The sequence below is a fragment of the Tamandua tetradactyla genome, chromosome 14, assembly GCF_023851605.1.
Source record: "Tamandua tetradactyla isolate mTamTet1 chromosome 14, mTamTet1.pri, whole genome shotgun sequence".
Lineage (NCBI taxonomy): Eukaryota > Metazoa > Chordata > Mammalia > Pilosa > Myrmecophagidae > Tamandua > Tamandua tetradactyla.
In genome coordinates this window covers 36,762,034-36,789,751 of record NC_135340.1, presented here as the reverse complement: position 1 = coordinate 36,789,751, position 27,718 = coordinate 36,762,034, and the positions used below count along the sequence as shown (strand labels likewise).

The following is a 27,718-nucleotide window of genomic DNA, read 5'->3' as shown; positions in this document are numbered from 1 at the left end:
TAGAAAAATCACATTGGTAACCCAAAATCTATATCATCGTTTTTAATGAATGTGCTGATGATATTCAAAGTATTATTATGGCACAATCATTATGGCACAATCACTGTCCAATCAGCAAGGACCCCATTCCTAAGGGTGAGCGGAGTGTTGGTAATGCAGGGTTAGAATCAGGGTGGGGCTGGCTAATGACCAAAGGGCAAAATCTGGAGGGCAGTCAGCCACAAAGAGGAGATGTCCATGAGGGAAATAGCGGTAAACAGCCCCTGGATTTTACAGCCCCTGGATTTTACAGCCCTTGGCACCTGAGTGAGTTATCTATGACCACTAGGCATCAACAAAGGAAGAAGAAGGGGAGAGCATTAAAATAGCTAGTAAAAAGTTACAAAAGAAACAGAAAAACCCTGGTGGTTGTGCTTTGTGCTGCTGACCTCCGCTGCCGCCGCCGCCTTCAACCCATGCGGTGAGGGCCGGGCGGGGATGCGGGGTGAGGTTCCTCCATCCCTCCAGAAGAAGAAAAAGGATTTTCGCGATTATAATGATGCGGACATGGCGAGACACTTGGAACGTCGGGAGAAAGATGATTACGTGGAAGGAGATCCTCCACCGCACAAGGACCCTCAGTGCCGACTGGCCTCTCAGAATGGTGCAGGCCAGCCCGAGAGCGTACTGGAAGAAAGGAAGACTCTCATGATGCTTGTTACTGTCGTCAGGAAGACGCACCGAAAAGGAGAGAGAAGAAATCATCAGCCTTTGGCAGGGAAGTCTTTTCAATGCCAACCATGGCGTGCAGAGGTTTACTGTGGGGTCAGACCGCCCTATCTGCATGTTTCCCTGATGGGAGCTATACCTGGGAGAGCAGAGACTTTGGGGGCAGTCAAGACAGGTGTGCTGAAGTATCTCTGGAGAAACAGGCACACCCTGGCAGAGGAGGAGGAAGACAAGAGAAAAATAAAACGAAGCAAGAGAAAAGCAAAATGAAGAAGGAGGGAAATCCTAAATCTCAGGCTTCAAAGCAAAATAACCGAGCTGGGAATGAAAGCAGCCTAAAATGGGGCAACCGTGGTGCCTGGCAGAGGACAGTCAGGACACAGAAAGCTCTGCGAGGGCTCGTGGGGGCGGGACTGGCACGAGAAGCCGCTTGTTGCATGAAGTTCTAGTTCCTTCTAGAAAGGGTCTGTCCCATCACCAGTTTTGTGGTTAAAATAAGAACTAACATTTAAGAGGCTTCAAGACAGATGACAGAGATTTTCTAATTAATATTGGACAATGACAAATTAGTATGTACTGTAACATCACCTTAACTGGAAACTCTACTGTGTTGTTTTTCCCGTTTAAATTTGGTGAGTTACTGGTTCTTCTGTGGACTTTTCATCCTGTGAACAGGATACTGGGACTAGCCCCCTCTTCACTGCACCTGCTGTGGTTGCATGGCCTGCTGGGTTGATGCTTTTTTTTTTTTAAGGATACCAGATTCTAATCAGACAAGCCTTTAATGCTTAATTTAATAGAGTTAAGACATCATTGTCAGTACTATATTACATACAAAGCATGTCTAGAGGTAAAATTAGAATACGCTGTGGGAGCGCTTCAGGGAGCTCTAAAGCCTAAATATACAATCAGAAAGCCAAGAAGTATAGATCTAATATCTATGCAGAAGATGCAGAGAACAGAAAATAATACAACTTGGAAATCCTTAGTATTAACTTCATATTTCTTTGACTTGGATTCCTCTCGTCAAAGTGAAATCTTGACATTTGGAAGATTTTCTGTGGTCTGCAAAGTTCAGATGTTGGTTCTGTTTTGTTTCCTCAATTAGAAAAAAGGAATGCCAGTGTTAGGGGTTCATATTCCAATTAACGTGACAATTTTAAAGTGTGGGAATATGGACTCAGCAGTCTTTTACAGTGTGCAACTGAGAGCTGGATAGCCTCATTTATTTCTAAATATTCGTGTTTGAAAAAGTGCTAAATCTGTGGTGTTTTGTTTGAAACTGATGTAATATGCTACTTGTTAATGTCCGATTTTGCTGTTCACATGTTGAAGCCAACTCAGAATAAGGGTTATGGAATTATATACAGGTATCATTTTTAAGAATTAAAATTATTTGAAAAAATTCCAATTGTGATTTTTAAAAAAAAAATAGCACATGTACATTGGTAAACAGTTTTAATGATAAAGAATGGTACAAAATGAAAAATATATGCCGACTCTGTCCTTACTCCCTTGTCCCAGTGGAAGGCTCTGTTAACTATTCCTTAAGAAGAAAAGCACATTCCCAGCTTATAGTGATATGTATTTGTTCTGGTCTTGTAGCATTTGTGTCCTCCTATTTCAGTAACTGCTAAGATTTCCCTTTCATGAACCACACCCTCACCTTTCTCAGTTCTGTGCTTTGGATGGATATTTGTCCTGTAGCTCCCCCAACCTCCAGGCCTCTCCCACTACAGGGAAAAAGCATTCTGAAATCTGGGTACAGGCGGTTAAGTATGAGAGGATTTTGCTGGAGCTGCCCTAGATAGAGTTGTTCTTTGTTTCTCATGCAGTTGGAATTAAGGAGGATATGTGTCTCTTGCCCCCTCAAGAAGATAGCTGTCTGAGAGAGGAGTCATCCCCAAAAGTGAGAAGCAGGGAGAAAGAGCCCAGCTTCTGGGTGTATCAGCCAGGTCTGAAACAAGCTCTGTCTGTCATTGGGCATTTTCAGTTTCAAATACTGATAAAAACACTTTTTCAACTAAAAAAAAAAATCCCACAATGTTGGATGCTTCCCCCCTTGCAAGAGCTTCTGCATATTCTTCCTGCATCTGTTTTGAACAAACATCTTGTCTGCTTGCTTGATCTGTGCCATACCCTTGAATTCTTTCTCATGGCATAGCCAAGAATCTAGAAACACATATCCAGTAAAATCTTTTGGCGAGCTAACCAGGAGGCACTTCTGCTCGCCAATCATTCAGACTGGTGAGTCATGGCTATTGACCCAAGACTGGGCTGTATGCTTTCACTTTTCTTCCCACTGGCTTCTGTGGGAAGGAATAGGGGGACTCAGACCAAAACTCGCCCATGACATAATCTCTATCTGCTCTCAGTTCTCCAGTTCCCTCCCTAGAGGTGGCAATAGTACAAACAAGGAGACTCAGAGTGGCCCTTGAGACCTAAATGGGGTCTGTCGGTGTCATGTAGGAGTCCACTGAACACCAAATACAGCTTCTGTCTACCCACGTTTCTCTCTATCTCTCCCCTCATTTCTCTAAGCCTTCCCCATGCTCTCTCTTTTCCTCCCCTTTGAAGGACACCTCTAGCTCACCTTCACTCTTCCCTCTAGAAATCTGGAGACTCTCTTTTCATGTCCTTGAGAAAGATCCTCTCCCCTCCATGAGTTAATTAAATAACTTGGTGGTACATTTTCTCCTGATTTTTAGGAAACAATTCTTAAAAATGGGGACCATCCAGAAGGTCTTCTTTATTGGAAATTGAGACATCAGCATGTCACAACCATCAAATCCCTCTCTGACCCTTGTCTTGATAACACGTCATAAACATCTGGGCATAGGGAATCTTTGGCAATTTCCCCCGTCTTTCCAGAACAAGTCTAACTATAGGACAGCATTATAATTGAAAGTCTAACTGGAGGGCTATACTTTCTCATTTTCCAGTGTATTTTGAGTGTTGTTTTTTTTTTCCTCTGCCTGGCTTTAAATGCCTTCTGAACCATTTCATCTTCTGCAATGCAACATTCTTGACTAAAAATTCTTGTACAAAGCAAGGTATTATTTTTGCCATCCTAGATTCACCTCTGGCCTATGCTCACAGAAATGGAATACTTTCCAAGAGAAGTGTCTACTCCAGACCATAATCCTTTACTCTATTAAGACCCATTGTGACTGAATATGACACTCCCATTCTTCTAAAGCAAGCTCAATTTTAGCCCTCAGAAAACAGAAAACTAGAGCATGAAGGTATTCCTGGGAGCATTATCCTATACTTCACTGAGGTTGGACAGACTCTTCAGGAGCATGGATTTAGACATTTCCCAGGGAGAAACATCCTGGGGACACCTGGAAACTTTACTCTCCAAAGTTCTCAAACATTGGGCTGGTGAAGGAGAAAGACTCCTTGAGAATGTTGTCCTAGACTTCTGGAGAAGATGGGGGCTTAGTAAGACGCGCAGGTCTTAGTTCCTCCTCCAGAAAAGCAACTAAAGAAACAGAAACAATACGAAACAGCTCCCGGAGTCACGACAGAGACCAAAAAGACAGCGTACCCCATTCTGGAACAGCTGAACAGGCAGGGAGAATCTGCTGCGGTGAGATACCCGAGGGGCGCGCATTTTCCCGGCCGGGGCTGCTGGCGACTGGGGTCCCCTCCGTGCACGTGGCTCCCCGGTCTGACTGGGAACGTTGGATAGCGGGGCCCTCCCGTCACGCTTGGCGTTTCAGGCCAGCTGGGCAATTAGGACCGGCACTCTCCCAAGCCGCAGCGGCCAGCGACCCCCGCCTCCACGCGCGGTTTCCCGGGCTGACTGCCGTGCAGACAGACGAGCGCCACGAGCGCCACCTACTGGGCAGGAAAAGAAAAACAGAGCCCAGAGATTTCACAGAAAAAGCTTTCAACCAGCTGGGTCCCACACCCAGGGAAATCTGATCAAATGCCCAGACACCAGCAGAAAATAATGGATGACGCTCGGAAAATTGAAGATATGGCCCAGTCAAAGGAACAAACCAATAGTTCAAATGAGATACAGGAGCTGAGACAACTAATGCTGAATATACGAACAGAAATGGAAAAACTCTTCAAAAACCAAATCAATAAATTGAGGGAGGACATGAAGAAGACATGGGCTGAACAAAAAGAAGAAATAGAAAATCTGAAAAAACAAATCACAGAACTTATGGGAGTGAAGGACAAAGAAGAAAAAATGGAAAAAACAATGGATACCTACAATGGTAGATCTAAAGAGACAGAAGCTACAATTAGTGAACTGGAGGATGGAACATCTGAATTCCAAAAAGAAACAGAAACTATAGGGAAAAGAATGGAAAAACTTGAGCAGGGGATCAGGGAACTGAATGACAATATGAAGCGCACAAATATACGTGTTGTGGGTGTCCCAGAAGGAGAAGAGAAGGGAAAAGGAGGAGAAAAACTAATGGAAGAAATTATCACTGAAAATTTCCCAACTCTTATGAAAGACCTAGATTTGCAGATCCAAGAAGTGCAGCGCACCCCAAAGAGAATAGACCCAAATAGGCGTTCTCCAAGACACTTACTAGTTAGAATGTCAGAGGTCAAAGAGAAAGAGAGGATCTTGAAAGCAGCAAGAGAAAAACAATCTGTCACATACAAGGGAAACCCAATAAGACTATGTGTAGATTTCTCAGCAGAAACCATGGAAGCTAGAAGACAGTGGGATGATATATTTAAATTACTAAAAGAGAAAAACTGCCAACCAAGACTCCTATATCCAGCAAAATTGTCCTTCAAAAATGAAGGAGAAATTAAAACATTTATAGACAAAAAGTCACTGAGAGAATTTGTGACCAAGAGACCAGCTCTGCAAGAAATACTAAAGGGAGCACTAGAGTCAGATACGAAAAGACAGAAGAGAGAGGTATGGAGTAAAGTGTAGAAAGAAGGAAAATCAGATATGATATCTATAATACAAAAGCCAAAATGGTAGAGGAAAATATTATCCAAACAGTAATAACACTAAAAGTTAATGGACTGAATTTCCCAATCAAAAGACATAGAATGGCAGAATGGATTACGACCCAGCAATACCACTGCTAGGTATCTACTCAAGGGACTTAAGGGCAAAGACACAGACAGACATTTGCACACCAGTGTTTATAGCAGCATTATCTACAATTGCAAAGAGATGGAAACAGCCAAAATGTTCATCAACAGACAAGTGGCTAAACAAACTGTGGCATATACCTACGATGGAATATTATGCAGTTTTAAGACAGACTAAACTTATGAAGCATGTAATAACATGGATGGACCTAGAGAACATTATGCTGAGTGAGTCTAGCCCAAAACTAAAGGACAAATACTGTAAGGTCCCACTGATGTGAACCGACATTCGAGAATCAGCTTGGAATATATCATTGGTAACAGAGACCAGCAGGAGTTAGAAACAGAGTAAGATAACGGGTAATTGGAGCTGAAGGGATACAGACTGTGCAACAGGACTAGATACAAAAACTCAAAAATGGACAGCACAATAATACCTAAGTGTAATGTAACTAGGTTGGAACACTGAATGAAGCTGCACCTGAAATATGAAAAAAAAAAAAAAAAAAAAGAATGTTGTCCTAGAATGTTTCTGGGCAAGAGCCAGGATACCCTTCCAGAAGTAGATCAAGGCACCTCTCAAGATAGGTATCCCAGATATACCAAGCAACTTTGCTTCATGTGTTCCCAAGACATTAGGCTAGTGGTGAGGGAAAAGCCCAGTTCTGATGTGCAAGCAGACACACTAGCACTAGTAAGGCTCCTCTGTTCCTTTTCCAGAGAAAATGGGAAAAGCCAACACTCAAAATACCCTGGAAAAAGAGAAAGTATAGCCCTCCAGTTAGATGTTCAATTACAATGCTGTCCTATAGTTAGACTTGTTCTGGAAAGACAGGGGAAGTTGCCAAAGATTCCCTAAGCCCAGATGTTTATGATGCTTTATCAAGACAAGGGTCAGAGAAGGATTTGATGGTTGTGACATGCTAATGTCTCAATTTCCAATAAAGAAGACCTTCTGGATGGTCCCCATTTTTAAGAATTGTTTCCTAAAAAGCAGGAGAAAATGTACCACCAAGTTATTTAATTATAATAGGCTGAGGGAAATCATAGGAGAAAGAGGAAAACCAAGTCTTGTTCTAAGGTCCTAAAGAAGTATACTAATGTAAGCCCGGTTCCTAGGAAAGCCACATTTTGCTAGGCACCCATTTCGTCAACCATTCTGCCCCTAATATTCAAAAAAGGTTGCAATAGCTCTTCATGGGGCTACAAACTTCCATTAAGGACCTGTTGGAAAATGCCTTTTCTGTCTAACAATTAGGAGAAAGAGTAGGAGGAGGAGAGGACAAGGAGAGGAAGCAGAAGAACAAAAAATAGGCTTAGTTTATTATAGTCACAGTTAAACATGATTTGTCCCCTTGAGGTTAGCTGAAAAATGTCCCCAAGCCTCAAGGGCCTTGCTTCAACTGTAGGTCAGAGGGTCATTGACAGAGAGAGTGCCAGAAACTTCAAGACGATCCTCGATCTCAGGACCCACTGAGGCCTTGCTCCAGATGTCGTCAATATGGGCACTGGGCCAAGGACTGTACTGACTACTGAAGTGGTGGGAGGGGACAGGGCAGGACCTCAAGTCCTACTTATACCAAGTGAAGAAGACTGAGGGTGCCTGGGGCTGCATATGGCTCGGCTGACTTCACATCTGATCTTCAAACTAGAGTCTCAGGTGAAACTCAATGTGGTAAGTAATGTTATTGATTTCCTATTGATACAGTCACTTACTCTATCCTGAACTGCCACTTCTGGACCTACCTCCACTCAGAATTACTTACTTATGGGAGTTGATGATAAAGCCAACAAGGAACTTAACTAACCCTCTATTTTGTAAGCTTAGAGACATTCTAGTGACCCATGAGTACCTTACTGTCCTTGAATGCTCTACCCACCATTCTAGAGAGGGATCTTCTTCACTCCCTGGGATTCACTTTGAAACTAGTAGACTTGGCTAATGTTTACCACCCTTGTTTGCCCCAAGATGCCTATTGGGTCAAGGCTTCTTAGCATCCCAAAGGAGATCCTTAGCACAATAAACCCATCCATATGAGATAAAAGCATCCCAGGACAATCCCCGTTAATAGCCCCCATCTGCATCCAGGTCATATCTGGAGTGCCCTTTCCCATCTAAAGAAATATCCTCTTAAGCAGGAAGTGGTGGAAGTGCGCCCTACAATTATTTAGAAATTCCTTAAAACCAACTCCTAATCCTGCACCAATAACTTTGTAACTCTCCCATCCTCCCTGGGAATAAAACCAATGGTACCTACTGAATAATACAAGAACTAAGACTGTCAATTTCATAATTGCTATCCACACCGTTGTACCTCATCCCTACACCTTGCTTAATCTAATGTCAGAATGTGCCTCCTGGTTCTCAGTCTGAAATCTTAAGGATGCATCTTTGTATCCTTCCTCACCATAACTATCATTTGCTTTTAAATGCCATGCACCTAACAACAGAATTCCTTCTCAGCATTTTTAAGGTTACCCCCAAAAGATTTTAAATAGTTCTCATACCTTTTGGAATGCCTTGACTGAAGGCCTTATTAACCTCCAAATGTCTCTGAGCATAGTCTTGTGACACAATTTTGTAAACTAGCAATTCCTAGTATAAAAGTAAATTTTCTTTGTAGCCATTACCAACCACAAGCCCTGAATAAATATAGAGAGTTGTAGAAAGTTTCAATAAATTTTGTTTAGACTCATTGCTGACTACAAGCCATAAATCAATTCGGTTTAATGGGTTTGAGAAAGTGACTTTCATTGTAGTCTTTGCTGACTACAAGCCTTAATGGATATAGAAAGTTGTAGAAGGTTTGAGAAAGTGAAATTTGTATGTAATCATTGCTCACCACAGCCATGAATAGATATGGAAAGTCATAAAATGTTTGTGAAAGTAAATTTTGTTTATTGTAATTAATGTTAACTCATGATAATCTTGTGTGCCAGTTCAAAAGTATTATGTGCCCCCCAGAAAAGCCATTCAATCTTGTGGGGCAACTGCTTATTTTAATCTGATTCAGTAGTGCAGATTGGAAACTTTAAATTATCTCCATGGATATGTGACAAGACCAGTTGTGGGTGTGAATCTTTGATTAAATGGAGATGTGACTCTGCCCATTCCAGGTCATCTTGCTTAGTTTACTGGAGTCCTTTAAAAGAGGAAACATTTTAGAGAGAGCAGAAACTACAGAACAGAGCTGACACAGATGACAACATTTGGAGAACAAAGAGACCCCAATGTTTGGATATGCTTGGAGCCCAACAGACATCACCAGGAGATGTTATGCAAATCAAAACCTGCAGAGAGCCAAGGGAAGCCAAGAGAGTCATCTGGAGGCTTGACTGAACCTGAAAAAGCCAAGAAATTTCAGTTAAATGGCTGTGAGTTGGTACTAGCAGCTAGTCTGACACTCAGTTGATACTCTCAACTGGAGCAATGTGTACTACTCCACATGACCCAAAAGGCAATGGAGAAAGACCTAGATAAATTATGGCCAACCACAGAAGTTACTCAACATCACTTCCATCACATACTATTGGTCAGTAAGGGTCAGAAAAAACCCATATTAAAGCAGAGGAGAAGTAGATCCCACAACTTGATGAGAAAATGGCAAAGTCACATTACAAAAAGCATGTACTTTGGATGATCTTTGGAAACATTTAGCACTGTCTACCCACAGACCATGACTAATTACATTTTTCTTTTATGGGAAATATATTCAACTTCTTTGCAAAAGCTTATGTCATTATGTCATCAGTTATTAAACCAGAATTTTGTCATTTAAAGTGGTGAATAAGATTCTTGGATGCAGTAACTTCACAGGATAAGTGCAATACAAACTCCTGTTCAAAAAGAGGTAGATTTTTTTCTCTTCTACTTTCTTTTTTATCTTCTTTCCTTCACTTTCTAATAATTCAGCAATAAAGTCATCAGGTATGTAAGAAAAAGGTGGGTGTCTTTTGGTGGAAAATCAACTTGTGATAACCTAGAGGGGAAAATCAGAGCTCAGATGTGATGAGAGAGGCAGAGGAGAGGGGCAAATGGGCATGGAATTTTAGAGACTGATAAAGGCTAGAGGATTGTCCAGGTATGAGAGCAGTCTGATATGGGTGCCCAAGCAGGATGAGGGGTCTGTCTGTACAGGGAAGAAATGATGACAAAAATTGAGGCTGCTTCCAAACAGGGGGATTTATCTAATGAGTAAATGATGCAAGGACAATGGAAGTCTGGTTTCTCACTGTCAGAAAAGAGAGTAGCAAATACATAAAGGTTTAAAACTGTAATGAACCCAGTTGTGTTGGAAGAGAGTAGAATGTATCAGCATGAACTCAGGGCTCTCAACATATAGGGAAAATTTAGAAATGAATCTGTCTCTGGGAGTGGATGGTGATGTCCAAATATCCATGAGCAATGAGATCCTAGAAGCAGTGATAGCCCAATAGAAATGATCACGCCTACCATGCTCCATTAAAAGGAAGCAAAACTCTTTAAGGAAATGGCTGACTTGAGGGCTAGAGTACAGAAAGTACTAGATAAACCAGAACATATTTTTTCTACCAAAAAGCAAAAAGGTGCTTAAAGATTTATGGGGGCATATCAAAAATACATAAAAGCAATGGTGAATGGATTCTTACCAGGCAAATCAGGATCAATTTCAGCATCGACTTAGTGAAGGCAACAGATTTATAGTAGTCAAGAAAATAGGGAGCTGTGAGTCCATATGGATGTAAGTGAATGAACTGTTAATGAGGAACAAGATATTATATATTTTTAAATATCCCCTCACAATCTGCTGAAAACAAAGAAGGTTAATTTTATGGTGGCATAGTCTGGCAGGCATCATGTTAATAAAGTCATCAGGTGAACATTATCAGAAATGGAATGAATTTAATCATGTGCCACCTCATGGGATGAAATAGAAGGAGGCAATGTCACTATCCTACTGTTTCTGTCAAACATACATGGCCTAAATCTAATCTTAAGATATAGCAAAGAAACACAAATTGAGGAACAGCATACAAATTAGCTGGTCTGTAATCTTTCCAAATGTCAAAGTCAGGGAAGTAAAAAAATGACTGAAGAACTGGTCCAAACTGCAAAAGAAAAAAGAAAGTGACAACTATGGCAATCATGGAGGTGTGACATTCAAACTCTTCCTTACCTGCTGTGAGAAAACCAACCAGCTAAGAGACACTAGCTACAGTTCTTTCAGGATCCACTGCACATTTAGGCTAAGGCCAGGTTCTTCCTGCAGCCAACTCCAAAGTCTCCCACATTAGCTTTCAAAGACCAATGACTTGAGTTAGTTTCCCCAAGAAGCAGAATTTAAAATAAAGACTAATATGCAGGAGATTTTTAAGAGAGTTTTGGGACCAACATTATGTAACAAAAGGAAAGACACCAGAAAAGTGAACTACAATGCATTTGTTCATTAAAATTTATTGTATCACAAGCAGTAAATAGGCATCCACGATAAAAGGACAAAATGCAGTACTGTCTAATACAGAGTCATGAAAAATGTCCTTGAGAGGAGTCATTGTCTTGCTTTCCACTATGACACCTCCCATCAGTAGAAACAGGGCATTTTTATATGTCTTAGGAATTTAATAATAAAGCACTTAAACAGAACATTATAGTACATCATTGAATTTATCTGAGATTCAAAATATAACATAGAATTAACCTTGCAGAGAGTATATATGACTATAATCAGAAAATTCAAAACTATTTTGGAGAATGCTTTGTGCAGATGCTGACTAAATTCTAAGAGATTACACGGGAGAACCAATTAAGATTGAAATCTGGAAAACTTCCAAAATCCAAAATTTGAATTAAACTACAATGAAGTTCCAAACCATGCAAAGAAGAAATGGAGATAATAGGACTGGGAGATAATAGAACCGTGTCCATCACCCCAGTTTACCCGGTTCCAGCACACAAGCCTGCTCACTCTTCGCCCAACACATCAAGCATACTCTGGTTCCTAGCATTCGCTATTCTGCCTGAAATAACACTCCCTCAGTACACTCGTAGTTTGTTCCTTCACTTTTTCAAGTCTTCACCTAAATGTTCACATCTCTTTTAGCCTTTCCTTAAAACCATATTTAAAATTACAAGGCTTGCACTAAACCTAAATGCCCCATTCCATTCCCATGGTTTATTTTTCTCAAATGAAGAAACAAATTATGTTTTTTATTTGTTTTTTTTTTAACTTTCTATTGCTCCACCAAATAAATTAAGTTTATTTCAGTAGGAATATTTTTGTTTTGTTTACTACTTTATCCCAGAATCTGTTAAGTACTCAATAAATGGTTGAATAACCCTACATCACTGTAGCATTTAAATCATTTTTTGAGTGGCATTCAAAAAAAAGGGCAACTCACATGTCTTTAAATCACAAAACTGAGAATTAATATTTGTGGACAAAGTATATTAATTTAAAAATGAAACAGATAATCTAACAGAAGATCTTCCTATTGTAAAATAAGGACAAGTTCCATTACTAATTAATTAGTCCCCAGAAATGTTTGGCAATGCCAGCTTACTAGAAGCACAAGAGAAAGTAAAAATCCAGTTCCCCAAGTGTGCTTCTCCTCAGAGAATGGGCAAGGTTTGAAATTTCGATGTAAATAACTAAAATTCAAAAAGTATCTTATCCGTTGAACAAATACTTTTTTAAACTATCAGGGGAGAGAGTCCCAAACCTCTAAAGGCCATGATGCAAAGAACTATATACAATACTTTCATTGGAGTTTTCATCTTGACTATAAATATGAGTTTTGAAGCTGGAGAGAAAATATCATTTAAGATTCACTCTTTGCAACTCGTGGCAGGATATAAATTTGCCCAACAAATTCAGAAGTCCTGCACATGCTTCTCACCCTGTGGGGTGGTAGGATATTTCCCCTTCCTGACCATTCTTTTCAGCACTTATCTAAGGAATGAGTTAAAACTGGATATCATATTGCAACAAGTGCCAGAATGTCTGCATAAAGGGATTTATTGGCAAGTGTTTTCTCTTGCTCTAAACAATGTAAATATTTGATTAGAATAAAATGCAGGTGGAGAACCTTGAAAATAAACTCTCTGTATATCCCCATGTCTTAGAAAATATTTTCATCTAGTTTCCTGGTAATTTTTAAATATTATTGAATAATGTTTACAAAAACTCTGAACATTTCATGTGAAATATGTAACTGATAAATTTCTGGTGGAATTATTATAAATGCTATGGTTTTTTTGCTTCTATAGAGAAAACATGGCAAACCTCCTAATCTGCTGTATCTTATCTCCTCTTACATCTTACTCTCAGTTTCACTAGTTTACTATGCTTTGGTCTGATGTAAAATAACTCTTCTTTCAATAACAAAACCATACATAATGTGTGTGCTTTTTATTTATTGTCCTTATAGGATCATCTATGAACAGTGGCATTATACAGTTAGTATCTCCTATAAATACTTTAACAAGAGACCCAGACAATGTGGCACTGATATTGATTTGATATACCATGATTAGGGTCTCAGTGTCTGGGAAGATAACAAAGTGTGATAGCTGAGAACAGGACGTGAGGAACTAGGACAGGTCAGAGTGTAGAGGACAAAAGTAAAATGAATTTTAAAAATCTGCCAAGCAAATACAAAAAAGTTATATAACCACTAAGACCTGTGCAAATGAGTAAATATTTTTTCAAAAAAACATTCAGCAGAGTAATTTCTGAACATCCCACAGGTATGGTTAGATTTGAAACATTAATATCAATTACATCTTATATTACTATTAATATTATTGTTCTTCCTATTTTCACTTATGACTATATTTTGTACTAAGTATCTCTACTAAGTGCAATCTGATTATTCTCAACCTGAAGACATTTCGTCTGCTTTTCTAGAATTGTTTGGGAATGACAAGTTTCGCTACCATCATAGCTTCCTGTGTCCAGACCAGACAACACAACTTCAGTTGAAAAACTTCATAGGATTTTCCACAACAAAAATCCTAAGTAAGCATTTTGTGAATTGTTCTACACAATCAAAGAAGATAAGGTAGAATCTTTATCCAACAGAACAAAAACCAACAAACAAAAACCTCCAATAATCTGAGAAGGGATGGTTCTGATCATCCAGTGCCAGCATCTATGATGTGATTGATATGGGCAGTAAATAAACTGAAATGACAAGTTGCAAGCAGACATGACAGACACATTCTGCATAGCCCCGTAGCAATGAGAATGAGAAAATATCAGTCTTTCCATTTTAGGGGCCAAATGTGGTGGGCAAGGATTGAGTTTTAAAAGATGAGATGCATAAAATTTAATATGATTCAACAATAAAAAATAAGGAGGAGGTTCGAGGAGTGAGTATATAGCAGGATATTCATTGTTTCAAGATTGTTCCCATAGAAAATGCCTAGGATGGGTATTTTTAAGGTGCTTCCCACAAGTGTAAAAGAGAGAAAAAATACCAAGCATAGAAAACGCTAAGGGAAAACAGTACAGAAACTTACACATGAATAAAAACTTTTCTCTATAAATTTTTTTGCAGCAAAATTGGCCAAGCCTAGCCACCTTCAACAATCCAGTCCCTTAAACAGTGACTCTTCCTAAGGTCAGTTGCTCTTGTTCACATGTTCATATAGAAGTGAATCAAAAAGTTTAACCAAGTGATGGAGCTGAATCCAGCTGGATTGATAGAGAGGAAGCATTTTCAATTTAACAACATGTATTACGGAAAGTCTTTTAAAAAACATATATCCTGGAACCAGAAAGTCCCTTTTAATCATCACTTTTTAACACCATGGGAACAAAGAGGATACTGTCTGTGCTCTGTCCCCCAAAGAGAAATGCTTAATGTGACTTGCACTTCTTGTATTTTTACCACTATAACTAATCAGAATAAATTGGACTTTTCAGAATTCTTTAGAAATAACTTTCATGTACACTGAATTGCACATAAAATACCCTATATGGTAACCAGATGAAGATATACACAAATAGACATTGTTATGTCAAAATTTGAATACCTTATGTGTTATCCAGCAGCATAAGCCTATTTAATGTTTGCCCAAAATCATGAGTTTTCTTTTATTCTTTATGTGCATCCTATTAAAATGAAACAATCCTGTTCAAGAACAAGTTCTGAAATTTACTATGTTATTTTAGCAGAAAACTCATGGTTTACTACTTTCTCAAAAAATGGTAAAGAAATTTGGTATTTCCAGGAAAAATTATCATTCTCCACGAAACTTCAATAATTGGTGTCATCTCCATTATTTCCAGACAAATGAATGCATCCAGGAGAGAAACTACCAACTCTGTTAGCCACTTTATCCTCCTGGGCTTTCCCTCAAGCCCAGAAATGCAGCACTTCTTCTTCGGACTCTTCTCAGTAACCTACACTCTGACTCTGATGGGAAACACAGCCATAGCCTGTGCTGTGCAGTGGGATCGGCGCCTTCACACCCCCATGTACATCCTCCTGGGGAATTTCTCTTTCTTGGAAATGTGTTATGTCTCCACGACCGTCCCTAACATGTTGGCCAACTTCCTCTCCACAAGCAAGTCCATCTCCTTTGTGGGTTGTTTCACACAGTTTTATTTCTTCTTCTCTTTTGGGTGTGATGAAGCCCTCTACCTTTGCATCATGGCCTTTGATAGGTGCCTGGCCATCTGCCGTCCCCTGCATTATCCACGTATCATGACTAAAGAGCTATACACTGGTCTCGTCATCTTCGCTTGGTCAGGTGGGTTCATTCTCTACATAACCCCAGTTGCTCTCATTTCACAGTTGCCTTATTGTGGCCCAAACATCATCAATCATTTCATATGTGATCCTGTACCTTTGATGATGCTGTCCTGTTCTGTAGATACCACAACACAGTTTATTTACTCTACTTTCAATGTTATCTTCATGATTGGCACTTTTCTCTTTATCCTTTGCTCCTACGCTCTGGTGATTCTGACTGTGCTACAGATGTCCTCAGCTGCAAGCAAACGCAAAGCATTCTCCACTTGTGCTTCTCATCTGACTGTTGTGGTCCTGTTTTTTGCCCCTCTTACAGTGATGTATGTTAGCCCTGGTTCAGGACATCCAGCAAAAATACAAAAATTTGTGACCTTGTTTTATTCTGTGGTAACACCACTCTGTAATCCTCTAATTTATAGCCTTAGGAATAAGGAGATGAAAGCTGCTTTAAGGAAAATCTTCATGACTGAACAAGCCACTCACAAAAACATAAATGAACACAAAACTCTATCTCTTAGGTGTAACCACTAATAAGATATGTGTGATTACTATTATTAGGACATTATTATTATAGAAGTACCCATGATCATCCTAAACATCACTCACACAAGGTGCTTTAGTCTTATTTAATAACATGTCAGCATGTGAAATAGATTTATGTTAAAATTATAACAAAAAGTGGCATGTTTCTTAAGATAAATCAGTCCTTCTCTATATAATTCATTTCCTGAAAAAAAAGACAGTAGAAATCTGCTTTACATACCCCTATAATAGAAATCATAGATGTTTTTAGTGATTAACACTAAAAGACAGAAAGAAATATTGACTAAAAAAGAAGACTCATGTTTGAGTTTCACCTTGTCAGACTGTTCTCATCCTGCCAGCTCCATAGAAAAACAGTCATCTTTAAGGATCTCCAAGGAACAAGAATCTAACTAACTAAACTGCATAGGAAGTGATTTTTCAGAAAAATCACAAGATAAGGATTAGTAATTTAAAGTGACTTAGTTACCTAGAATATAGTTAAGACAAAGCTAAATATAAAGAACCAGCATTACTCAGGACTTTGCATGCTTTGGTGAAAACCAGGGTATTGTATACTTCAATATTGGGTTTAGCATTAGCATTGTGTGACTTACTCAACTACTTCCATAAACACTCAAAATTTCTTAATAAAACATTTTAACTAACATAGTTGTTTAAACTATGGACTTTATTTTATTCTGTGACTGCTTTTTTCCAAACATAAATACCCAAAGCCTAATGAAAAGAAATAAGTACAAAATGCAATTTACAAATTTTAATTAACCTCCCAGAAGTCACTTGCTCCACAATGTGAGGGACAACAGCAATGGAATTTTCTTTCATAAAAAACCAGGGTTGAGAATATTTTCTGGGATTAAGAAGCAGGATTTCTATGAGTTATGGAAAAAGCTGTAGTTGTCCTTATTCTGCTTCACTCAAGAAATATCAATTAAATAATTTAACAAATGCCTGAAAAAATGATAATACAGGAATAAAAGATAAGCAAGTTAGAATTTCATCCAACCTATGCACAGTGATAGATGAAAAGTGCTGAAAATGTTAGCGCTGAGATTGAATTCAAGAGCATAGGTATCGGGTGAAAGCCTGTTATACAGGTTCCTAAATTGCTGTCAAAGCATTACATTAATCACAGAGTTTTAATGGTTATTTCTAAATTCACAGATGGTGAGCTCTCTGTATATAACCCAGTAGTTCCCTGGAACTTTGGTTATCAGGGTGACACCTGAGGCTCAAGAGTTAAAATTCTGCAGCTTTGAAAGTCAGCATTACTCCATACTGCAACTGTTAAAGAAGCTGAAAAAGAGATCAGACTTCAATTAGAGGTATGAACGAAAAAGACTAAGTTAGGACTAAGGTAAATTGGAATAAAAGATAATGGATGATATTGACTATAGTTTAAAATGTCAATTTCTATGTGAAACCAAAGGAAGAGATGCTGATTTGGAACAAAATGTGTATTATCTGTAGCACAATGTCTAATTTAAATTGTGTGGTCAGTTTGTTAAAAGAACATAGTTACCTGAAACCTAGAACGGGCAAGGAGATCTTATTTTGTATAGGTTAATATAATACCCTGAAAAATCCCAGAGTATTTGGGACAATAAAGAAAAATGTATTTACAAAGGCCTGTTGAGGGTCTGATGAAAAATGGGGAACTATTAAACTTCCCCACCTGGGGAATTCTGATATTCTCACAAGCATTAAATGCTTCAATAAGCCAATTTATTAAGTCAAGCCTTTGAACTTGGGCCTGCCTTTATGAAATTTATTTCTACAAAGGAGAAGCTAAGCCTACTTATGCCTAAGAATTAGCCTCAAAGAACCTCTTTTGTTTCTCAGATATGGCCTCTCTCTCTCAGCTAACTCTGCAAATAAACTCACTAACCTCCCCACTATGTGGGACATAACTTCCAGGGGTGTAAATCTGACCAGCAGTGTGGGAAATGACTCCTAGGGATGAGCCTGAACATGGCATCGTGAGATTGAGAATGCCTTCTTGACCAAAAGGGGGAAAAGAAATGAAACAAAGTTTCAGTGGCTTGGGTATTTCAAATAAAGTCAAGTGGTCACTCTGGAGGTTATTCTTATGCATCATACATATTTTCCTTTTTAGTTTCTAGTGTATTGGAATTGCTAGAAGTGGAGTTGCAATGGTAGTTCAGTGGTAAAATTTTCTCCTGCTATGCGGGAGACCTAGGTTCAATTCCAGGTGCATGCACTTCCCAACCCCCCACCCCAGCCTGGAAAAGAAAAATTCAACAAATGGTGCTGCAATAATGGGATACTCACGTGGAAAATGAATGAAATGTGACCCCTGCAATATAGAATACAAAAAAAAAAGGAGAACTGCTAAAAGGAAATACCTGAAACTGTTGAACTGTAATCTGATAGACTGGATTTTGATGATGGTTGTATAACAATATAGATTTATTGTGTGACCCCGTGATTATGAAAACCTTGTGACTGACACTTCCTTTATCCAGTGCATGGGCATATGAGTAATACAATAAAGAGAGACTTCCGGAGAAGATGGCGGCTTAGTAAGACGCGCGGGTCTTAGTTCCTCCTCCAGAAAAGCAACTAAAGAAACAGAAACAATACGAAACAGCTCCCGGAGTCACAACAGAGACCAAAAAGACAGCGTACCCCATTCTGGAACAGCTGAACGGGCAGGGAGAATCTGCTGCGGTGAGATACCCGAGGGGCGCGCATTTTCCCGGCCGGGGCAGCTGGCGACTGGGGTCCCCTCCACGCACGTGGCTCCCCGGTCTGACTGGGAACGTTGGATAGCGGGGCCCTCCCGTCACACTTGGCGTTTCGGGCCAGCTGGGCAATTAGGACCGGCACTCTCCCAAGCCGCAGCGGCCAGCGACCCCCGCCTCCACGCGCGGTTTCCCGGGCCGACTGCCGTGCAGACAGACGAGCGCCACGAGCGCCACCTACTGGGCAGGAAAAGAAAAACAGAGCCCAGAGATTTCACAGAAAAAGCTTTCAACCAGCTGGGTCCCACACCCAGGGAAATCTATCAAATGCCCAGACACCAGCAGAAAATAATGGATGACGCTCGGAAAATTGAAGATATGGCCCAGTCAAAGGAACAAACCAATAGTTCAAATGAGATACAGGAGCTGAGACAACTAATGCTGAATATACGAACAGAAATGGAAAAACTCTTCAAAAACCAAATCAATAAATTGAGGGAGGACATGAAGAAGACATGGGCTGAACAAAAAGAAGAAATAGAAAATCTGAAAAAACAAATCACAGAACTTATGGGAGTGAAGGACAAAGAAGAAAAAATGGAAAAAACAATGGATACCTACAATGGTAGATCTAAAGAGACAGAAGCTACAATTAGTGAACTGGAGGATGGAACATCTGAATTCCAAAAAGAAACAGAAACTATAGGGAAAAGAATGGAAAAACTTGAGCAGGGGATCAGGGAACTGAATGACAATATGAAGCGCACAAATATACGTGTTGTGGGTGTCCCAGAAGGAGAAGAGAAGGGAAAAGGAGGAGAAAAACTAATGGAAGAAATTATCACTGAAAATTTCCCAACTCTTATGAAAGACCTAGATTTGCAGATCCAAGAAGTGCAGCGCACCCCAAAGAGAATAGACCCAAATAGGCATTCTCCAAGACACTTACTAGTTAGAATGTCAGAGGTCAAAGAGAAAGAGAGGCTCTTGAAAGCAGCAAGAGAAAAACAATCTGCCACATACAAGGGAAACCCAATAAGACTATGTGTAGATTTCTCAGCAGAAACCATGGAAGCTAGAAGACAGTGGGATGATATATTTAAATTACTAAAAGAGAAAAACTGCCAACCAAGACTCCTATATCCAGCAAAATTGTCCTTCAAAAATGAAGGAGAAATTAAAACATTTATAGACAAAAAGTCACTGAGAGAATTTGTGACCAAGAGACCAGCTCTGCAAGAAATACTAAAGGGAGCACTAGAGTCAGATACGAAAAGACAGAAGAGAGAGGTATGGAGTAAAGTGTAGAAAGAAGGAAAATCAGATATGATATATATAATACAAAAGCCAAAATGGTAGAGGAAAATATTATCCAAACAGTAATAATACTAAATTTAATGGACTGAATTTCCCAATCAAAAGACACAGAATGGCAGAATGGATTACTACCCAGCAATACCACTGCTAGGTATCTACTCAAAGGACTTAAGGGCAAAGACACAGACGGACATTTGCACACCGGTGTTTATAGCAGCATTATCTACAATTGCAAAGAGATGGAAACAGCCAAAATGTTCATCAACAGACGAGTGGCTAAACAAACTGTGGCGTATACCTACAATGGAATATTATGCAGCTTTAAGACAGACTAAACTTATGAAGCATGTAATAACATGGATGGACCTAGAGAACATTATGCTGAGTGAGTCTAGCCCAAAACTAAAGGACAAATACTGTAAGGTCCCACTGATGTGAACCGACATTCGAGAATCAGCTTGGAATATATCATTGGTAACAGAGACCAGCAGGAGTTAGAAACAGGGTAAGATAATGGGTAATTGGAGCTGAAGGGATACAGACTGTGCAACAGGACTAGATACAAAAAACTCAAAAATGGACAGCACAATAATACCTAAGTGTAATGTAACTAGGTTGGAACACTGAATGAAGCTGCACCTGAAATATGGTTTTTTGTTTGTTTGTTTGTTTGTGTGTTTGTATCTTTTGTTTTTGTTTTTTCTTTTTCCTTTATATATATATATATATTATTAGTATTATTATTTTAATTCTCTTCTCTATATTAACGTTCTATATCTTTTTCTGCTGTTTTGCTAGTTCTTTTCCTAAATCGATGCAAATGTACTAAGAAATGATGATCATACATCTATGTGATGATACTAAGAATTACTGAGTGCATTTGTAGAATGGAATGATTTCTAAATGTTGTGTTAATTTCTTTTCTTTTTTTTTGATTAATAAAAAAATTTAAAAAAAATACAATAAAGACAAACAAATACATAAATAATAGGGGAGGGACATGTGGTATAGGATGTTTCAGATGTTCCTTTTATATTTACTTTTGCTTTTTTCTTAGAGAAATTAAAAGTTTCTAAAATTGATAATGGTGATGAATGCACAACTAATGATGATAATGTGAGCAATTGATTGGATACTTTGGATGGATTATTCAGTGACTGAATATATCTCAGTAAAATTGGATTTTAGGAAATATCCTTTCATTCTAGAGGGTGCAAAGCTTTCTCCCTTCTGAAACAGTTTTTTCCTGGATGGAGTTCTACCTCTGCAGAGCCTCTCCCTGTGCCAATAGCCTCATGATTACAGAATGCCTGATTTACTAACATGGGTTCCAGAAAAAGAAAGTATAACTGTGAGTGCATGATCACAGCATTCACTGGACCTATCTTAGACTGCATCACCTGGAAGCAGTCTACTCAATAGGACATTTTCTGATGTATTACTAAAAGCTAACCAAGGTCCTTAGAAAACAAAATGTAGAGTTGCCTTATAACCTGGAAATCCTTCTACTCAGTATATACTCAGAAGATCTGAAATCAGGGATGTGAATAGACATGCACACCAACATTCATAGTGGTGTTATCCGTAACTGCCAATAAATGGAAACAACACAGGTGTCTATCAACAAGTGAATGGATAAACAACATGTGGTATATATATACAATGGAATACTACTCACCAGTAAAAGGAAGGAATTCCTGAAGTACAAGATAACATTGATGAAACTTGAGGACATAATGCTGAGTGAAATAAGCTAGAGACAAAAGGACCAATATTGTATAATTTCAGTAAAATGAACTAATAAAAATATGTAAATTCATAATCTTAAAATCTAAAATACAGGTTCCCAAGAAATAGAATGATACAAGAGTATGAGGAGCAGATGCTTCATAAGTACAGAAATTTTAAACTAGTTAGAACTTAAAAGTTTGGAATTGGATACAGGTGACAGTAACAAGTTATTGGGACTATTAGTAATAGTGCTAAACCATCTGTGAAAGAGGTTGTAAGGAGTTGTTAAGAAGTCATGTATGCAACCAGGAGGAAAGTTAGAGGTTAAAATATGGGAATGCATAGCACAATGACCTTGGGGTGGATGATGTCTGTGATTAATCCCACAAAATAAATATATTCTTTCATGAACAAGGACAAATATATGACACTTCTACAAAGAGTTAATAATAGAGTTGTATATGGGAAAAAAGTGTACCTATTGCAAAGTACAGACTATACTTAATAGTAATGACTTAATATTTTTTCATCAACAGTAACAAATGTACTACACCAATATTAGGGAGTCAACATTAGGGGGGGGTGTAAAGAGTATGTGGTTTTGTAGGTTTTTTTATGTTTATATTTCATTTATCTTTTTGAAGTAATGAAAACATTCTAAAAATTGATTGCAGTGAAGATTGCACTAAAAATTGATTGCAGTGAAGATTGCACTACCACGTGATATTTGAGTCATTGATTATAATCTTTGGATTATGTAGTAGTGTGTGAACATATCTCAATAAAATTAGCATTAAAAAAGATAACTAATGTTTCTCAACCTCAGCATTGTTGACATTTGGATTGGGTGATGGTCTGCTGTGGGTAGCTGTCCTGTTCACTGTAGCATGTTTAGTAGTATCCTTGGTCTCTATCCACTAGATAACACTAGCAGTGCCTCCAGGTGTGACAGAAATTTCTTCTGACATTGCAAAATATCTCATGGAGGGGTGAGGGAGAGGGGGCTGCCAAGAAACACTAGGGTAGCAGTGACATTAGCTTGGGGATGATGCTTTGCAAACTCTGGGCTTTGTCCTCCACCATGTGTGAGTGTGTATACTTATTTAATCACCAGTCAAAAAAGGGGGCTGTACTCCCAATAACCAAAATACAAAAGTCTGGCAACCAAGAAGTTGAAGTAATTTTGACTCCTCTCACCATAATTCCTAGTGATCCATTTGTGAAATCTGTTCTTGCTGCTTCTATGACATTATCAGCTGCTGGCTAAATCATGTATCCATATCTCACACTCTGTACAAAAATTCACTCAAAATGGATCAAAGACCATAAAACTTTGAGAAGAAAATGTAGGGAAAATCTTATAAATCTTGTGATGGGAAGTTTCCTAGACCTTACACCCAAATGGGCATGAAAAATGAAAAAGAGAAATAAATCAATGGGATCTCCTCAAAATTGAACACTTTTGTGCATCAAAGAACTTTGTCAGAAAGTAAAAAGGCAGCCTAAACAGCAGGAGATCATATTTGGAAACCACATATCAGATAAGGGTTTAGGATCCAGAATATATAAAAAGGTTCTAAAACTCAACAACAACAACAACAAAAAAAACAATTTTAAAATGGGCAAAAGACAAGAACAGACACTTTTCAGAAGACAAAATACAAACGGATAAAAGGTACATGAAAAGATGCTCAACACCACTGGCTATTAGAGACATGCAAATCAAAGCAGAAAGAGATATTATCTCACATCCACTAGACTGACCATTATAAAAAAAAGACAGAAAACAACAAGTGCTAGAGAGTATATGGAGAAAGAGGCACATTTATCCAATTTGGTGGGAATGTAAAATAGTACACATGCTCTGGAAGGTAGTTTGGTGATCCTCAAGATGCTAAGTATAGAATTGCCATATGATCCAGCTTTCTCATTACTAGGTATATATTCAGAGGAACTGAAGGCAAGGACACAAACAGACCTTTGCACACCAGTGTTTATAACAGCATTATTTGCAATTGCCAAGAGATGAAAACAGCCCAAATGTCGAACAGACTAGAGGCTAAACAAGCTGTGGTATATGCATATGTGCAGTTGTAAGACAGAATAAAGTCATGAAGCATGTAACAATGTAGATGAACATGAGAACATTATGCTGAGTAAAATTAGTCAGAAACAAAAGGACAAATACTGTATTGTCTCACTAACATGAACTAGCATAAATGAATAAAATTTGAGAGTTAAAGTTAAGAACACAGTTTATCAGGAGATAAAATGAGGGAAGAGATTGGGTGCTGAAGGAATACCAATGGTGCAACAGGACTAATTGTAAAATTCAGAACTGGACAGCAAAATATTATCTGATAGTAACACAATAATATAAGAACTTTAAGTAAGGCTGAAAGTGAGTATGGTTGAGGAAAAAGGGCTGGGGGAATGTAAGACACCAGAAGAAAGGGGATAAAGGCTGAGATGGTAAAACTTGGGAATGTCTAGAGTAAACAATGATGGTTATTAAGTGTCTAAATACAAAAAGATTTTTGCATGAGGGAGAACATCTGCATGTCAACATTGCAAGGTATTGAAAATTGGATGTTATACAGGAAAACGTACACTCTATGCAATATAGGGTTTATAGTCAACAGTAACATTGTAATATGCTTCTACTGAATGTAACAAAGCCATTATGCCAAAACTAAATTTTGACAATGGGGAATAAGGTAGGGGGGATTTCTTTGTGGAAGAAAAGGAAATGTCTTCATATAAATTATGGTGGTGAAGGCATGTCTATTTACATAGATTGGATTGTAAGATGTACTAATTAAACTGCTCAAAAATGAACAGACAGGGGGCAGGCCATGGTGGCTCAGCAGGCAGAGTTCTTGCCTGCCATGCCGGAGACTGAATTCAATTCCTGGTGCCTGGCCATGCTAAAAAAAATAATAATAATAAAGAACAGGGAGGGTGCATGGGTGGTAGAATGCTCACATTCCATGCGGAGGACCTGGGTTTGATTCCCAGACCATGCATCCAAAAAGAAAAAAAATGAACAGAGAGAAGTTCTGGAGAAAATGTGGAGGAAGAAATGAACCTATTACTGTTAGTAGGCAAGCTGAGAGGTGCAGCCCCTCTGGAGGGCAGTGTGGTGGTTCCACACGAGGCTGGAGGTGGGGTTGCCATATGATGCTGAAATCCCGTTGCTCGGTATACACCTGGAGGAACTGAATGTGGTGACAGGAATGAATATTTGCACACTGATGTTTATAGTGGCAGTGTTCATGATTTGCAGTGGGTAGAGGAGGCCTACGGGTACAACGACTGAGGGATAGAAGAGGGAACTGTGGTGTATATATACAATGGATACTGAGCGCCTGAAAGAAGGAATGAAGATGTGAGACATGCAACTAAGTGAAAGAACCTTAAGGACAGTGTGCAAAATGAAATGGCATAAAAAAGATAAATATTATTATGCCTCACTCATATGGGCTATCTTTAATATACAAATCAGAGAACTGAAGTCAAGAGTATGGGTTATCAGGTTGGAGCCTATACTGTAAAGGGTACTATATTGTGAGCTCTTATAGCAGTCACATATAATCAGGAGGTGTAACCGTTATTTCTAAATTCTGAGATTCTGAGGTATTTCTGTATAACCCGGTCATTCCCTGAAACCTGGGAACACCTCAGCCTCTGAGTTAGAGCCCTGAAGCTATGAAAGTCAGCACTACCTTATGTAGCAACTGTTCAGAAATTTGAAAAACTGACCAGACTCAGACTAGAGATATGAATGAAGCTCATCTGAATAGGACTACAGAATACAAGGTAAAGGATGATATGGCCCATAGTTTTAGACTTCAGCTTCTGTGTGAGACCTAAGGGAAAGATCTTTATTTGGTGCAAAATTTCATTTTGGTAACACATTATCTAATTTCACTTGCACAGTCAGTTTATTTGAACACCATAATTAAATGGAATCTTGAATAGGACGTGAGACCTTGTCAGTTTGTACAGGTTAGTGTGATGCCCCGATACATCACAAAGTAATTTGGGCAAAGATATAAAAACATATTTGCAAAATCCCCTGGGGGACTGGGGAAAAAGGAAGAAATATTCAACATCCCCATCTGGGGAATCCCTCATATTCTTGTAAGCAGTGGGGACAAACAATTCAATAGGCTGAGCCCTGGATCTTGTGATTCACCCACATGAAACTTATTTCTGCAAAGGAGAAGCTAAGCTTATTTATAATTATGGCTAAGAGTCAGCCCTAAAAAACATCTTTTTTTTGCTCAGATATGGCCTCTGTCTCTAAACCAACTCGGCATGTGAATTCACTGCCCTCACCCCTTTGTGAGACATGATTTCCAGGGGTGTAAATCTCCCTGGAAACATGGGACAGGACTCCCAAGATGAGCTGGGACCTGGCATTATGGGATTGAAAAAGTCTTATTGACAAAAAGGGGGGAGAGAGAAATGAGAAAAAAAATGAAGTCTCAGTGGCTGAGAGATTTCAGAGCCAAGCAGGTACCCTGGAGATTATTCTCATGCATTTTGTAGATATCCCTTTTTAGTTTGTAGTATATTAGAATGTCTGGAGAGAAGTACCTGAAACTGTTGAACTGTGTCCCAGTATCTGTGACTCTTGAGGTGATTCTATAATGATATAGCTTTTACAATGCAAACACATGTGATTGCAAAAATATTGTGTCTGGTGTTCCTTTTATCCATGGTATGGACAGATGAGTTAAAAAATAAGGATAAAAAGTAAATAAATAATGGGGGGTAAAGGGTAAAAAATCACATAGATTGAAATACTAGTAGTCAATGAGAGGGAGGGGTAAGGGGTATGGGATGTATAAGTTTTTCTTTTGTCTTTTTTAGTTCTTTTTATGGTGATGCAAACATTCTAAAATTGATCACGGTGATGAATACATAACTATGTGATGATATTGTGAGCCTTTGAATATATACTATGGATGGACTAAAGATTTCTCAGTAAAAAATATTTTAAAAAACTTAAAATACATTTGTAAAAAAAAAGCAGAAGCTGAGTAAAGTTAATGGATCTGAACTTAATACATCTGTAGTTGCTTGAAGGAACTGTAGAAAATGGACCATCAGATAAATTCCCTTAAGATTAAGGGGAGCTAGAACTCTCCGATAGAGAGTTGAGGCATGATTAGAATTAAGGTGGTCACTGGTTAATGGGCAAAGGGCAAATTCCAGGGATAAGGCAGGTTGTAGAGACAAAGTTAACCCTTATGAAAATGGCAGTAAACAGCCCATGGCTTTTATTGCCATTTTAAAATAGCATAAACAAAGAAGGAAGAAGGGAGAGAAAATAGCCAGGAAAAATTACAAAAGGAACAGAAAAACTATAAAAACAAACCCTTCCCATAGTGTGACATGCTTCTCCTCTTGCAAAAGTGTCCACATGTCATTCTTGCATGGTTCTAAATAAACTTTCTGCCTGTTTGCTTGATCTATGCTGGGCCCTTGAATTCTTTCTTGCAGCATAGCCAAGAACCTAGAAACTCAAATCTGGAAACATTGTGCCCCATGTTCCAGGAATTAATCTTTACATACTATAGTTAAGTCAGGGGAAGTCTAGGTACCCCCAAGGGAAAGTGAGGCATGACAGCAGGGATGAGTTCTCAGGAAATGGGAATAGTAGTCAACGATTGCTTTGTAGGTCCTTCAGCATTTTCAACAGCCAGTACAGCTAACCATCCACCCTGAAAAGAGAGAAATGACAAAAAAAAGGTATTCCCCATTGACAGATGGGGAAATTTAGTATTTAATTCCTGCTTCAGTTTGATTAACCACTGTTCCTCATTTAATTTCACTTTCCTTATTACTTCAAGGTAATTCCTTTTGCAATTCACCAGCTGAGGAAG

The 27,718-nt window shown here is 38.8% G+C and overlaps 1 protein-coding gene, 1 long non-coding RNA gene and 1 pseudogene across 5 annotated transcripts in view; 2 read left to right on the top strand and 1 right to left on the bottom strand.

Annotated features, from left to right (window-relative positions):
- LOC143655841 (uncharacterized) overlaps nucleotides 1-27,718 on the bottom strand; it is a 97,367-nt gene that overhangs the window by 17,457 nt on the left and 52,192 nt on the right. For 2 of the 4 annotated variants that reach the window (XR_013162286.1, XR_013162285.1), the window contains exon 3: nucleotides 21,772-21,846. This is a non-coding gene — a long non-coding RNA (uncharacterized LOC143655841). Of the gene's footprint in view, nucleotides 1-21,771; nucleotides 21,847-27,261; nucleotides 27,557-27,718 lie in introns of those variants that run through there. The other 2 variants (XR_013162292.1, XR_013162290.1) reach the window with 2 other exon arrangements.
- On the top strand, nucleotides 478-1,157 carry LOC143656487 (LRP chaperone MESD pseudogene; annotated as a pseudogene).
- Nucleotides 15,067-18,028, top strand: LOC143656486 (olfactory receptor 11H6-like). The gene is made up of 2 exons (XM_077128594.1): nucleotides 15,067-15,989; nucleotides 17,914-18,028. The coding sequence occupies exons 1-2, from the start codon at nucleotides 15,067-15,069 to the stop codon at nucleotides 18,026-18,028; spliced, it is 1,038 nt and encodes a 345-aa protein (XP_076984709.1).

Excerpts from the sequence above, each read along its gene's own strand:
- LOC143656486 (XM_077128594.1), top strand. The coding sequence starts at position 15,067 with ATGAATGCATCCAGGAGAGAAACTACCAACTCTGTTAGCCACTTTATC. Across the intron at positions 15,990-17,913 it reads GCTGCTTTAAGGAAAATCTT|ATATGGCCTCTCTCTCTCAG; the intron begins CATGACTGAACA and ends TTTGTTTCTCAG.